The following is a 12248-nucleotide window of genomic DNA, read 5'->3' on the forward strand; positions in this document are numbered from 1 at the left end:
CAATTGCTATCACCAGCAGGGTGGCGGTCTGAATTCTTCTGTTCGTCATTATTGACTGTGTAATGTCAATTCTATTCTCTGGGATCTTAGGTGATTTCAAAACGTAGTACAGTGATCAACAGCTATTCAAGGCAATGGGTAGAGAACAGCAATAACAATGGCAATAATAATCATGACACAAGTAGCAACAGTAAGAGCTAGCATGAGTGCCTAGCATGCGTGTCAGGCTATTTTACACTTGGTGGAGGTTATCTTCCTGAATTCTCCCAATGATTTTATGAGACTGTTTTTCCATTTTGTAGATGAAGAAGCTGAGGGGTATAGGGAGGTTAAGTAATGTGCTCAGTATCTCCTGTCCAGAGAATGGAAGGGTCCGAATATGAACCAGCTGACCTTGCTCAGGGCCTGAGCTCTTGTCCGTGTGCAGCTCTTACCCTTAGATCCAAGTGCATTGGGCCCAGGGAAGAAAAATGGGGCAGCTCACTGGGGCCCCTGTGTTGTACCTGTTTCCCCTCCCACTGGGTCAACAGTGCTAACTCTAGCTGCTCACAGATTTCTACTGCATTAAAAGAACATATATATATATATATATATATATATATATATTTCGTATATATATTTTTCCTATAGGATCAATGCATGCTTATTTTAGAAAAAAATTTTTAAGTAAAGATAGTTTATAAAAAATGGTTTTAAAATCACCCCTAATTCTATTGCCCAGAAGTAACTGTTACCTAAGTAAGTATATATTTACACACATGTGTGTTCACCAAGATACACACACGTATATGTTCTGTGAAATTTGGATCATAATAAACATCATTTAATATCTTTCTCTCCTCACTTGACACTATTCTGAAGATTATTTCTGTTGACAAATACTTGACTGCAATGTTTTTGTTTCATTTGCTTAATAAAGTTTTTTATTAAAATATAACTACAGAAAAGTACACAAATCGTGAGTACGTAGCTTGATTAATTTTCATAAAGCATGTGGACCTGGACTGCTGACGCAGAACTAGGACACCCCCAGGACCCCAGCCCCTACTCAGGCCTCCATGAAATCATCTGCTGCCTCTTCCTCAAAGGTCATGTCTTCTGACATCTATCCCCACATCCCCAGAAGTTAGAGTTGTATAAACTTGATATAAATGAAGTCATGTGATATGTCTGCCTTCTTGAACTTCAGGCTGTGAGATCAATCATATTATTGAATGTAGATGTCAGTGGTTTCTTACTATATAATACCAAGTAAGGGGTATATAAGCAGTTGATTTTTCCATTTTACACTTAAAGGGCATTTGGGACCGTGACGAACATTACTGCACTAAGCGATCTTGTGTGTGTCTTTTGGTGACATGTACACCAGTCCTCATTCCTGTTTTGTATTCTGTTGGGTATAATCTATTAGTGCAAGCTGGGTCATAGGACAGGTATGTGTTCAGCTTTAGATGATGTTACCATACAATTTTCAAAGTGGGTGTAGCAGTTTACACTTCTACCAGCAGTGTATGAGCGTTCTCACCTGTAATAATTTTTACAGGTGGCATGGAATTCCACTTTAGAGATGCATTGTCATTTAATTTACTAGTTCCCTACCTATGGCTGGGCACCTGTATTGGCACTTTTGCTAGTATAAATAGCTCATGAATGAACATTCTTTCAGATAAATCTTTGCACATACCCTTGCGTATTTCCCTTGCTTATTATAATCAATTCTTAGTGGTTAAGCATAAATATTTAAAAATCTTTGGGTATCCATTGCCAAACTTCTTTCCCCTGGGAAGCTGCCCAACCTTTGCTTTATTTCAGAGGCGGGCATACTTCTTCTATCAAGGGCCAGATGGTAAAACTTTGGGGTTTTGGGGGCCACGTGCTCTCTGTTACAACTACTCAACTCTGCTGCTGTAACAGGAAAGCAGCCATAGACAATATGGAAGCAGACGGGTTCCAGTAAAACTTTATTTAAAAAAACAGACAGGGAGCTGGATTTGGGCTGTGGGTCATAGCTGGCCAGTCCTGCTTTATCTGGTCACTGGTGTCTGAGAGTTGAGTACCAACCACCAGGGGACTGGAGTCTATGGACCTATCATGATAAAGTTCCATTTCTCCCCATAAGAGGAGTGTGCGAGACACAGGGCATCCACACAGCCGTGCTGGTGGCTGTGAGGGTACATCCCGTTGCTAGCCACCCTCCAGAGGCCAGTGCCTGAGCTTCGGCCTTGTGGTGAGTTCATCGTGTGTGAACGCTCTGGGTGGGGTAGTGAGACACGAGCGTCCATTGCTGATTAACATTTGGCTTTTTCAAATGGTCTAATTCTAGGAAATCTGCAAATATGAAGACAAACAAAGACATTTCTGGGACAAAGTTAAAAAGCGGGAATGAAAACTATGGCTACAGTTCAGATGAGCCATGGACCACAAGTCAGTGGCCAGGTGGGTGCAGCAGAAAGACCTGGAAGGGAAAGTGTTGGGAGAGAGGCTGACCCATCAAACACCGGCTTCTGAAGGCGGCTGCCTTAGTGGTTGGCGGTCATTATTTGGGGAGTAATTTTTAGAAGAAAGCGACATTCCAGAACTAGAAATATTCTAGGAGAAGATAACAGTCAAAACCCACCTATTTGTCTAAAGTTTAAAAGAAATCGAGGTGGAAATCTTAAGAATTTTTTAAAAATAATTTTTTTCTCAGTGTTTTCTCTCTTTTTAAAAAAATGCTTCTACCTTAAAGTGTGTGAAGAGGCATTTGAATACATCGAGGGTAACTGCCCCCAAACTTCAATTAAGTCTGAAATTCAGCAAGAAATCTTTTCCTCTTCAATCTGACAGTCATAAGGGGGGGTGTCTCTGAAACCACTGTCACTAGTGAGGGACAAGGGTAGTATCTGAACCAAGATCCTTTTGAAAGCAGTTGAGAGAAAGAGAGATGGTACAGATTACCCCTCAGTGGTTGGGGAGGGAGACTGGCCCTCACAAGTTGCCGGCAAAACAAATTCCAGAGATAGAGTTTTGGTTAACTGATTCTTACCGAGAGGCTAGAAAACTTTTGTTCACTGAGATTGGGACTCTATTCTTGGCAACCCCATAATTTCCATTTTCCCGTGGCTGTCTCCTAGGTACATTCCAAATTGTATGCTTCAGATTTAAAAGAATTCCACAAAGCATTGACAGTTTCCTTTGATAATCCGATCAAAGCCTCTTGCAGAATTTCCTGTGATAGAATATTTATTCATTAATATTTTATATGATTAATTAAGTAGCTTGACCAAAATCATGGCCCAAACTGAACCTCTCTGGCTCCTTTTTTCCCCTGTGTTTATTTCCCTCGACGAGCCATCAAAGCTATGGATTCATTTTGTCTCTGAATGAGACTAACCTGTCAAGAAAGGAATCGATTTTGAGTCCTTTTGCTATGTTTTTAATTTCATTAGAAAGATAAAGTTCTAAAAATATGTAACCTCAAGTAAACTTTAAAAAGAAAACCGTTTGTGGTTACAGATTATTGATGCCAGGGGTACTACTTAAAAGCAAAGGTATTTCTTTATGGATTGGAATTGGTAGAATAGGTAGTGTGGTTTTGGTCACTTGTGACTCTAAAATCATTTTGCTGTTGCAGAGACTGCTTCTCTCCCTGCAAAGTCCTCTGAATCCAGTGTTCCAGAACAACGTGTCAGTAGGCAACCGTATCAGGTGATTCAGACATTCTTCTCCCTTTTGGACTTTTTTTTTGCTACTTAAAAACCCTTCCCCTATGGTAGGTGATTACATTACATTCATGATGGACAAACGTGGCCTTTGCTCACCTCCAAGTCAACGGGCCAGCATGGAGGAATGGGGCTGGGACACGTAGTATCTCTTTGTAGTGGGTTTTTTTGGGAAAGACCAGAAGTTCAGTTGGGGGCTGGTAATCTTGATGTGTCAGTTAGACGTCCACACAGAGGTATGGGGCGTGCAGATGGATGTGTGAGTCTGGGGCTCCAGGCAGAGGCACGATCGCAGGTGTTCCTGGTTGCTAGGCAACTTTCGATGGACACCTCCTTCCAAGGGACATTAAACATAAAGAAAACCATCCATTAGGAACCGTGAGGACACCGTACGTTCATTTTCCAACACTGAGTTAGCATTGGTTGTCACTCATGAATGAATTAGAGTTCATATGCAGAAAATATGATTCTTTATATCCAAAAATCATATTAAACAAATGTGCATATAACCAGGACCATTTTCTGGCCTGTGCATCTTCAAAGGAGAAGTACTGGGATGCGATTCTGCCATAATGTCCCCAGTGGGTGTTTTCCCCATTTAGCTTTTGGGAAAGCCAGACTCACAGATTGGGCTTCCGGCAGTTTGCTGGATCAGGTGGCCTTGGCTTTGTTCTGCCTTGGAGTTGCTACTGGCCTGAGGAGCTACTGCTGAACGTGTGCCTTCGAAGCCCCATCTTTCCTTCCTGGCGTAGATGTTCACTTGAGTTTCCAGGCGGCTCCAGGCTGTAATATTCCTTCCTGCGGTCGGGATTCAGCTCCATACATACAGCTTGCCAGTGATGTGTGCCTCCCAGGCCTTTGGGGGGAAGGGGAGCTTTGATTGATGCTCAGCCACGTATCGGGAGGAATGAAATGATGCTATTAGCGGCAACCAAGGTAGCCAGGCGGGAAGACGTATGAGGGGTCTTCACAAAAGCAGATGGGCCTATGGGACAAATTGTGAGCCCCTGGTACGAGTTCAAGCTACTTCCTCAGGCTGGGTGGCAGGAAAATAGAGACATAAAATTCTTCCCATCAAGGCTGCTCTCTTGGGCACATATATCTCTTGACTGTAGAGATGCAACCGTTTCCCCTTCGAAGGGCTGGTGGCTTGACTAAGAGATGGTGGGTGAAAGGGAGTAATTGCTGGGCTGTGAAGGATGTTTCCTGTCAAGACCCCCCGACTGGACCTGAGTGGGGAATGCGGTCTGATGAAGTGGCTCTCTCTTCCCCAGCGCCAAGCATGGTCACTCCAAGAAGACACTTAAGCCAATCTTTACTTCCGTGGCCTTTCTGTGGTTACCTTTTTCTGTTCTGTGTCTTTCCACCTGACAAGTCACAGTGCTCAGGTCTGCAGTGGAGGATGGGGCAGGTGGGGAGGAGATACAGAAGAGGGTCATGTCAGTTGATTCCCCTTGATATAAATGAGGAGAAAGGGGAAGTCTAGATGCATTTGGATACAGGAATGGAGGATGACGTTTGGAGCTCTGAATGGGTGCTCTTAAGCTTGAAGTGTTGTTTTGAAAATATACAGGGAGAGAAATTTAAGAAGTTTCTGCTACTTAGACATGTAACCGGTTAAATAATCTATTGGTGGAAAAAGCACAGTGGCCATTGAGCTGCTGGGCCCTGGGGGCTGGTAACACACATATCTGTGTTTCTTGAAGTGTTTGTAAGGCTACTAGGGAAGCAGGGCATCTTGGCCAGAGCACCAGGGTCCTTAAGAAACAAAGAGGATGAAAGGAAGATGAACTGTTTTTGCCTGAGCTAGAAACTGACAAAGGGTTTTTAAATAGCTGGATTTTTCTAAGCGAGGGAACTTGGACAAGCACATTTATGAAGAGGCCTATCTTTGGTCATTAAGCAAAGGGTGCCTTGCCGGTGTGGGCCCAGGCACTCTGTCCTGGATGCCCATTTGAAGAACCTGAACGTGAGATGTACTGTGAGCTATGCTTCCCGTGAGGCACTTAAAGGAGGAGGGAGCAGACAAATATCATATAATATCACTTCTGTGTGGAATCTAAAAAAATGATACAAAAGAACTTATTTACAAAACAGAAATAGACCCACAGACACAGAAAACAAAATTACGGTTCCCAAAGGGGAAAGGGGGAAGAGAGACAAATTAGGAGTTTTGGATTAACAGGTACACACTACTATATATAAAATAGATAAACAACAAGGTCCTACTGTATAGCACAGGGAACTCTACTCAATACTTTGTAATAACCTATGAGGGAAAAGAATCTGAATATATATACATTGGGGCTGGCCAAAAAGTTCATTTGGGTTTTCTGCAACATCTTATGGAAGAGCCCGAACGAACTTTTTGGCCAACCCAATACATGTAACTGAATCGCTTTGCTATACACCTGAAACTAACATGACATTGTAAATCAACTGTACTTCAATTAAAAAAAAAAAGGAGGGAGGGAACAAGATGGTCAGTAGAGGAAAGGGCTGGGCCTTCAGTAGGTCTCTTCTGTGTCCTTATTCCAAAGAGGACATAGTCCTGCATGTCATCCTCAGGCCACTGAAGAGCCACCAGGTGGTCAAGCCATAGCCTGTAGAAGCAGGTCCAGGCGACCCTTAGCCAGAGGTTCCTTTAGAACTTGCCAAGGCCAGGCCTGCAGCCCAGCCTGGTCTGTGTGGCCACGCCCCCTGCTGTGCAGGCTCATGCGGACTTTCCTCAGAACCCCTTAGGCCACAGAGCAAGCACAGTGCAATCTGTGCTTTCTTTCCTCATAAACTTTCTCCATGTGCAATGAGCTTTGCTCCCTGGAGGGCCCAGGACAGGAGAGCTCTTCAGAGCCCCGTCCTTTGTCCTTTCATCCTGCCTTCCTCTCCACTTGTCTCTGTGTGGCTCATTTTGTCCCCTTTGCCGTCCTTGCTGCTGTGGGGTGTGGCCACCCACGTGGGCCTCAGGGGCCTAGAGCAGGTGCCCAGCGAGACTCCTGCCTGAGAAGCTGGCTTGTTAGAGCTCAGGGTGGTTGACTACAGATGACAGTCTTGCAGAAAATCTGCGCTGGGCTCAGGTCCCGAAACACCTGTCAGTTAAACCGAGAGATCTCAAGCTGTGAGTCAGCCTGCAGCAAAAGCGCAGCCCAGGCTCCATCACTGTGGAGCTGGTTGGGTCAGACGCAAGTCCTGTGGGCGGAGACAGGGTGTGCCTGACAGCAGCTGAGGCTCCAGCTCTGGGTCAACAGGTCTCACTCAGAGCAGCGCCATCTTGGCTTTGGCAAGTACAACAACTCACAAGTCCGCGTGTGCGTGTTCTCTCCACGCTGTCTCCTCTTCTGCTCGGCTGGTGTCTTGTTTGCCCTCTGCATCGCAGGAGGTCTTACGTAGTGGACGGCCGTTGACTACACACAGTCTAGCACAGCATTCATTCTGGGCATTCCTTACACAGTAATTCCTTCCAGTGGAGAAGCTTCTCAAAGCCCAGCATTGTGCTGTCACCAACAGGGCGACACCAGGAGCCCGTGTGCCTACGGACTGATCACCACAGTGAAATCATGACAAAAAATATTACTTGACAAACATAGACGAGGATGCAACATTTTGTTTTGAATCCCCGAAGAAAGATACATGATTCCAGGTCAAACTGCCATTTGGCTCCTTTGGAATCTTGGTCACTTTGGGTTTTCTTCAAGGCTCTCTCGTTCAAACATGATCCAAGAAAGGGGAAACCCGAAGGGCCTGACTCATCGCTGTGGCCTTTGGGATGTCCAGGCTCTTGGCCCCCACCTGCAGACTTCCTGTCTCAGTAGAGCTGGGGAGGCAGCCTGGGCATCTCTGCATTTTAGAGCCAGCTAAGGGGGCTCTGACACGTGGCTAGATTGAAGGGTTATTGGCTGCCTTATAGTAAGATGGCAGTGGGGCTTGCAGGAGGGGAGAGTGCGACTTTGCCAAAGATGGACTTGCCTACTTCGTCATTTCACCCCACCCAGTACTTATGATTTGCTCAGAGTCCCAAGGCATTCATGGTAACCACACTGGGCAGAGGCAGTACTGTACCCCTCCCTGGGGTTGATGGTGCCTGTACTCTTGCTGGCATCATGTGGACTCCCTTACAAGGAGAGAAGGCCCTGGAGTCTGTGGCCATGTCTGCTCAGAGCTGCGCACAGTTGCTGAGGAGAGGGCGGTTTTCGGGGTCACTCCCACCCAGAGTTCCACCACCTGTGTCTACATCTGCAGGCTGCAGAGAGCCTCTACACGCTGCGTCTTCATCATGCATTGCCAAGTATGATTTAAATTACATCCTATGCTCAACAGTTACTAGAACAGGAGCCTGGATTCTTAGTGCTTTAGGAAGGGGTGAAACCCCGTCGCCACGACACCAGCCCCCCACGACTCTCGCTCCTCCGACATCCTTCCCGTTAAGGTCCGGAACGCCAGAGGCCCACTCTGCTGTGGGGAATGGCAGCATGGAAGTCGTGGCAAACCTCTTTTCTCAGATCTCCAGTTGTCTCCCAACGCTTTCAGTGCTGACCGTCCTTGAAAACGTCAGAAGGGGTGCGGGCTCAGCTCAGGGACAGTGTCATCAGGGACAGTGTCATCGGGGACAGGCTGTGGGCTGGAGATTGGCTCCATAGAAGGTCAGCCACTGTGGTCAGAGGCCACAGGGGGCCATGGCTGATGTAGGCCAGGTCCATTGGGAGTTGCTGGCTTGTAAACCGTGGGAAGACACCCCCGCTAGCCGCCGGGAGCACCTCCCATGCTCATCCCTACCTCTCAGCCCTCTGCCTTGCCAGGGTGCCCCGTGAACTTGGGGCTCTTTACCAGAGGCTGAGATGGAGAATCCTCATTCCTATAACCAATGGGCAGAAATGCGGGAAGTGTTTCCTGTATCCTGGGTACCAAAGAATGCTCACTGAGCGTGGGGGTGCAGCCAGCACCTGGAGACACACTTATCTGGGTGCCTGCTCATCGAGCTGTGGTCCTCAGTACAGAGAAGCTCTTTGGGGGCGGGGGGAGGGCTTGTTAAAATGCACACTCCTGAGTCTGTTCCAGAATTTCTGGATCAGAATCTCTGGAAGATACGACCGAAGAAAGGGCATTTTTACCTTGTTCCCCAGGCAATCTGCTTTAAGGAAATTGTTTTGTGGCTCAGCGTGAAAACAGACGCGTATTGCATTGTTTCTAAGGGAGAGTCATTCTGAGTTTTGGGAGTTTGCTTACATCTGTGCATTTGGAAAGATCCGTGTTCACAACCCCACTGCATGGCGCTTGCCACAGAGCATGGAGGATCTGAGATGCTTGTGGTGGGGCTGTGATGAAGATCAAATGGAAGCGTCTCAGCACCAGAATATTCCATAACCACATGGCACCATAGCTGAGGAACACTTTTTAAATCTCCCATGTTTTGGGTGGGTCTAAGGCACATCGCATTCAATATATACGAAGGATAGAAAGAGGATTTGGGGCTGTAGAGACCCCAGAGCATGCACTAAATTTTAAGAAGGCTCAGAAGGTAAAAAAAGAGACTGATTTTACAAACTGACATAAACCAAAACATGGCGCTTTTCTACACTGATTATTTCTATCCTGGCTGCATCTCCAGTTAGGATTATATAACACCGACATTATTTTCCAGACAAGAATTTCTGTTGGTGAAGTACAGATAACACAGGTGTAACTGCCCATGAAACTCACTGGCACAAAACTAATAAATAAAATCAGAAATTCTTTCTGAAAATTACAGTTAATGGGAAAGGGAAGCACCTTTTATTTTGATAGGAAGTCATAGGGTTTGCAAATATTTTGCATCATGATGAATATTTCAATCAAACGATCCACCCTTTCCTCTCCTTGACTCGCTGTCAGTCCATTTTTCTGGTTATTTCAGGCAATTCTGTGTCTTTCCTCCTGACTCTTTCAGTTTTGGGGGGTGAGGTTATGAATAACTTGAAACCTGGAGGATGTCTCCCCTGCTAATCTTTTCCCCATTGAGGTCAACAGAAATAAACTCTTGATAAACTTAGAAAACAACAATGGTTGGTGCAACCATGTCATGGAGACAAAAGGCAAACGACAGCAAAAATCCCAGGCATCATCACAGCAGAAGCACCGCCTTTATGGTGCGATGTAGCCCTATCAGACCTGTGGGGCTGCATCCTTGTGTGATGGGGAGTCAATGAATTAAAACCACGAGTCAGCGTGATTCCACCCCCCAGACTTGCTGACGTTCCATTGTGATGTAAATTATTTATGGTGCCCAGTTACATTATTTAAGATGTTAAATGCAGCTCGGGTGCCCTGGAGTCTGAGTCAGCATTCTCAGGGTGGCAGGAAAATACGCTGCATGTATTGTATTTTATTTTAATTATTTATTTATTTTTTATGTAAAGGACTGATGACTTTTAATTAATTAATTAATTTCGTTTTGGCTGCATTGGGTCTTTGTTGCTGCACACAGGCTTTCTCTAGGTGCGGTGAGCAGGGGCTACTCTTTATTGTGGTGTGTGGGCTTCTCACTGCGGTGACTTCTCTTGTTGTGGAGCACGGGCTCTAGGTGCATGGGATTCAATAGTTGTGGCACACGGGCTTAGTTGCTCCGGGGCATGTGGGATCAACCCGGACCAGGGCTCGAACCTGTGTCCCCTTGCACTGGCAGGTGGATTCTTAACCACTGTGCCACCAGGGAAGTCCACTGCATGTATTTTAATAGGGCAACACTCTTCCACAGGCATTGGCCCCTCAGAGGAGTGAGTGGTCTGCTTGGTAGTACATTTCAGAATGTAAGAGCCAGGAACACTGTCCGAGGAGACAGGTGGGCGATCGACACGGAGTCAGTTCTTCAGTTTTGCTCCTTTCCTTTAGAAAGAAAGTGTGCTATTTAAAGAAGGTTAGAAATATTTTACATTTTCACACAATGGTGAGAATTTCCATAGGAATATTGAAAAACAAAACAGTGAATCTTTACTGTAATTTGCCTTCATACAAACACTGGATTCTTTGAATTGGATCGCTCTTCAGGCCCTGTACTTGGGAAACATCTGCAGTGCGTGTTATTGAAAATCATAGAGGAAGGACCTGTGTTAACGTTTGTGCTCCTCTCTGCACCCTCGTTTTATCTTAGCTGACGAGTTGAGCTTCCTTCTCAAGTGTGCCGTTATGATGATTTCAACCAACTCAATCTACCCTTTTCTCTCTGTCTCCAGGGATCTGACCAGCACCAGCTGGGCCCAGCAAGTCGCCCACAGGTTTCCTTTAATGTGGCCAGTCCTAAGAAGGTCAGGAATGTGACTTTGGTATAGTACAGGCATCCCTTTGGCTCCACACAACACTTGGCTACATCGACAACGCGACAATATCGTCAGTGCTCATGATGATGTCATCCCTGCTCATGATGATGTCATCATTGCTCACAATGGTGTCACCATTGCTCTCCATCATCCTATGGCTGGGCTCTAGCTTTGCCAACATGACCTAGAAGAAGCGATGTTGTCATCATCGGAATGGATATTTTATAGGGACGGAAGGAATCCATTTTCCCAGCTTCTAAAGTGGAATTTGACTTTTAAAATGTTTTGAGATTTCAGTGAATTCCATAGTTACTAAGTAAAAGCTGCAAATTCATCATGATCGTGCTTCTCATCACTCAACACTCCTGCTTGCTGACCCAACAAATGGTAGATAAGTCTACATCCCACCATGACATTTAAGACGTTTTTATTATCTGAAATCCTATGAAGTGATATTTATGTATGTTTACTATGTGGGTATTATTGCATATTATCTGTGAAAAAAAGAGGATAAAAATTAAGATCAATCAGACATCTAAAATTGCCCAGAATGGGGAGCTCCCTTATGGTCCAGTGGTTAGGACTTGGCGCTTTCACTGCCATAGCCTGGGTTCGATCCCTGGTCAGGGAACTAAGATCCTGCAAGCCGCGTGGTGTGGCAAAAAACAAAAATAAAAATTGCCCAGAAAATCAGAACTTATAGGTTATAAGTAATTTTAAATTCTAAAGCTAATGTGCACCTTGAGAAATATCTCATTATTGAATATTGACATGAAGACATTCATTTTTATCTGCTCCCTCATCAGTCTTGTTCTCTTGTCCTCGGATGAGTTAGATGTGGATTATGTTTTGTGGGGGACATACTCCAGCCATGAAAAAACTGGAAATGGACAATATGTTCTTTCATAAATAAAAGGGAAAACACCAAAAAACTTGTATTGCTTTTCTTAACTCTTTACTATTCAAGGAGTAGTTTAAAGAATCATAGAGCTTAGGAACCAAGAATTTTCCAAGAAACAAAACAGAGACCTCTATAAATTTTTCTTTTTTCATGTAGAGATTTTCAGTGTATTTCACTGTCCACCCCATCACTTCATATTTAACGTAGAGGCTAGTATTTGGCTGTGCTCTGCACTGGTTGGAACAGATTGCTATGATGGCCAGTAATTAGCAACTGCTCTGGGCCCCCAGGCCCAACCACGCTATTGCTGAAGTGGAATTCAAATTTTTTTAAAACATTTTTATTGGAGTATAATTGCTT

The 12248-nt window shown here is 45.0% G+C and overlaps 1 protein-coding gene across 1 annotated transcript in view; it reads left to right on the top strand.

Moving 5' to 3' along the window:
• The window catches only part of IGSF5 (immunoglobulin superfamily member 5), a 39488-nt gene extending 27592 nt beyond the window's left edge, over nt 1-11896 (top strand). Inside the window, exons 6-8 of the mRNA XM_060149460.1 lie at nt 2324-2436; nt 3614-3687; nt 10904-11896. Of these exons, the coding sequence (XP_060005443.1) occupies nt 2324-2436; nt 3614-3687; nt 10904-10999 (283 nt within the window). The 3' untranslated portion in view covers nt 11000-11896. The remainder of the gene's footprint in view (nt 1-2323; nt 2437-3613; nt 3688-10903) is intronic.
• Nucleotides 11897-12248: the final 352 nt, after the last annotated feature.

The sequence above is a fragment of the Lagenorhynchus albirostris genome, chromosome 5 (assembly GCF_949774975.1).
Source record: "Lagenorhynchus albirostris chromosome 5, mLagAlb1.1, whole genome shotgun sequence".
NCBI lineage: Eukaryota > Metazoa > Chordata > Mammalia > Artiodactyla > Delphinidae > Lagenorhynchus > Lagenorhynchus albirostris.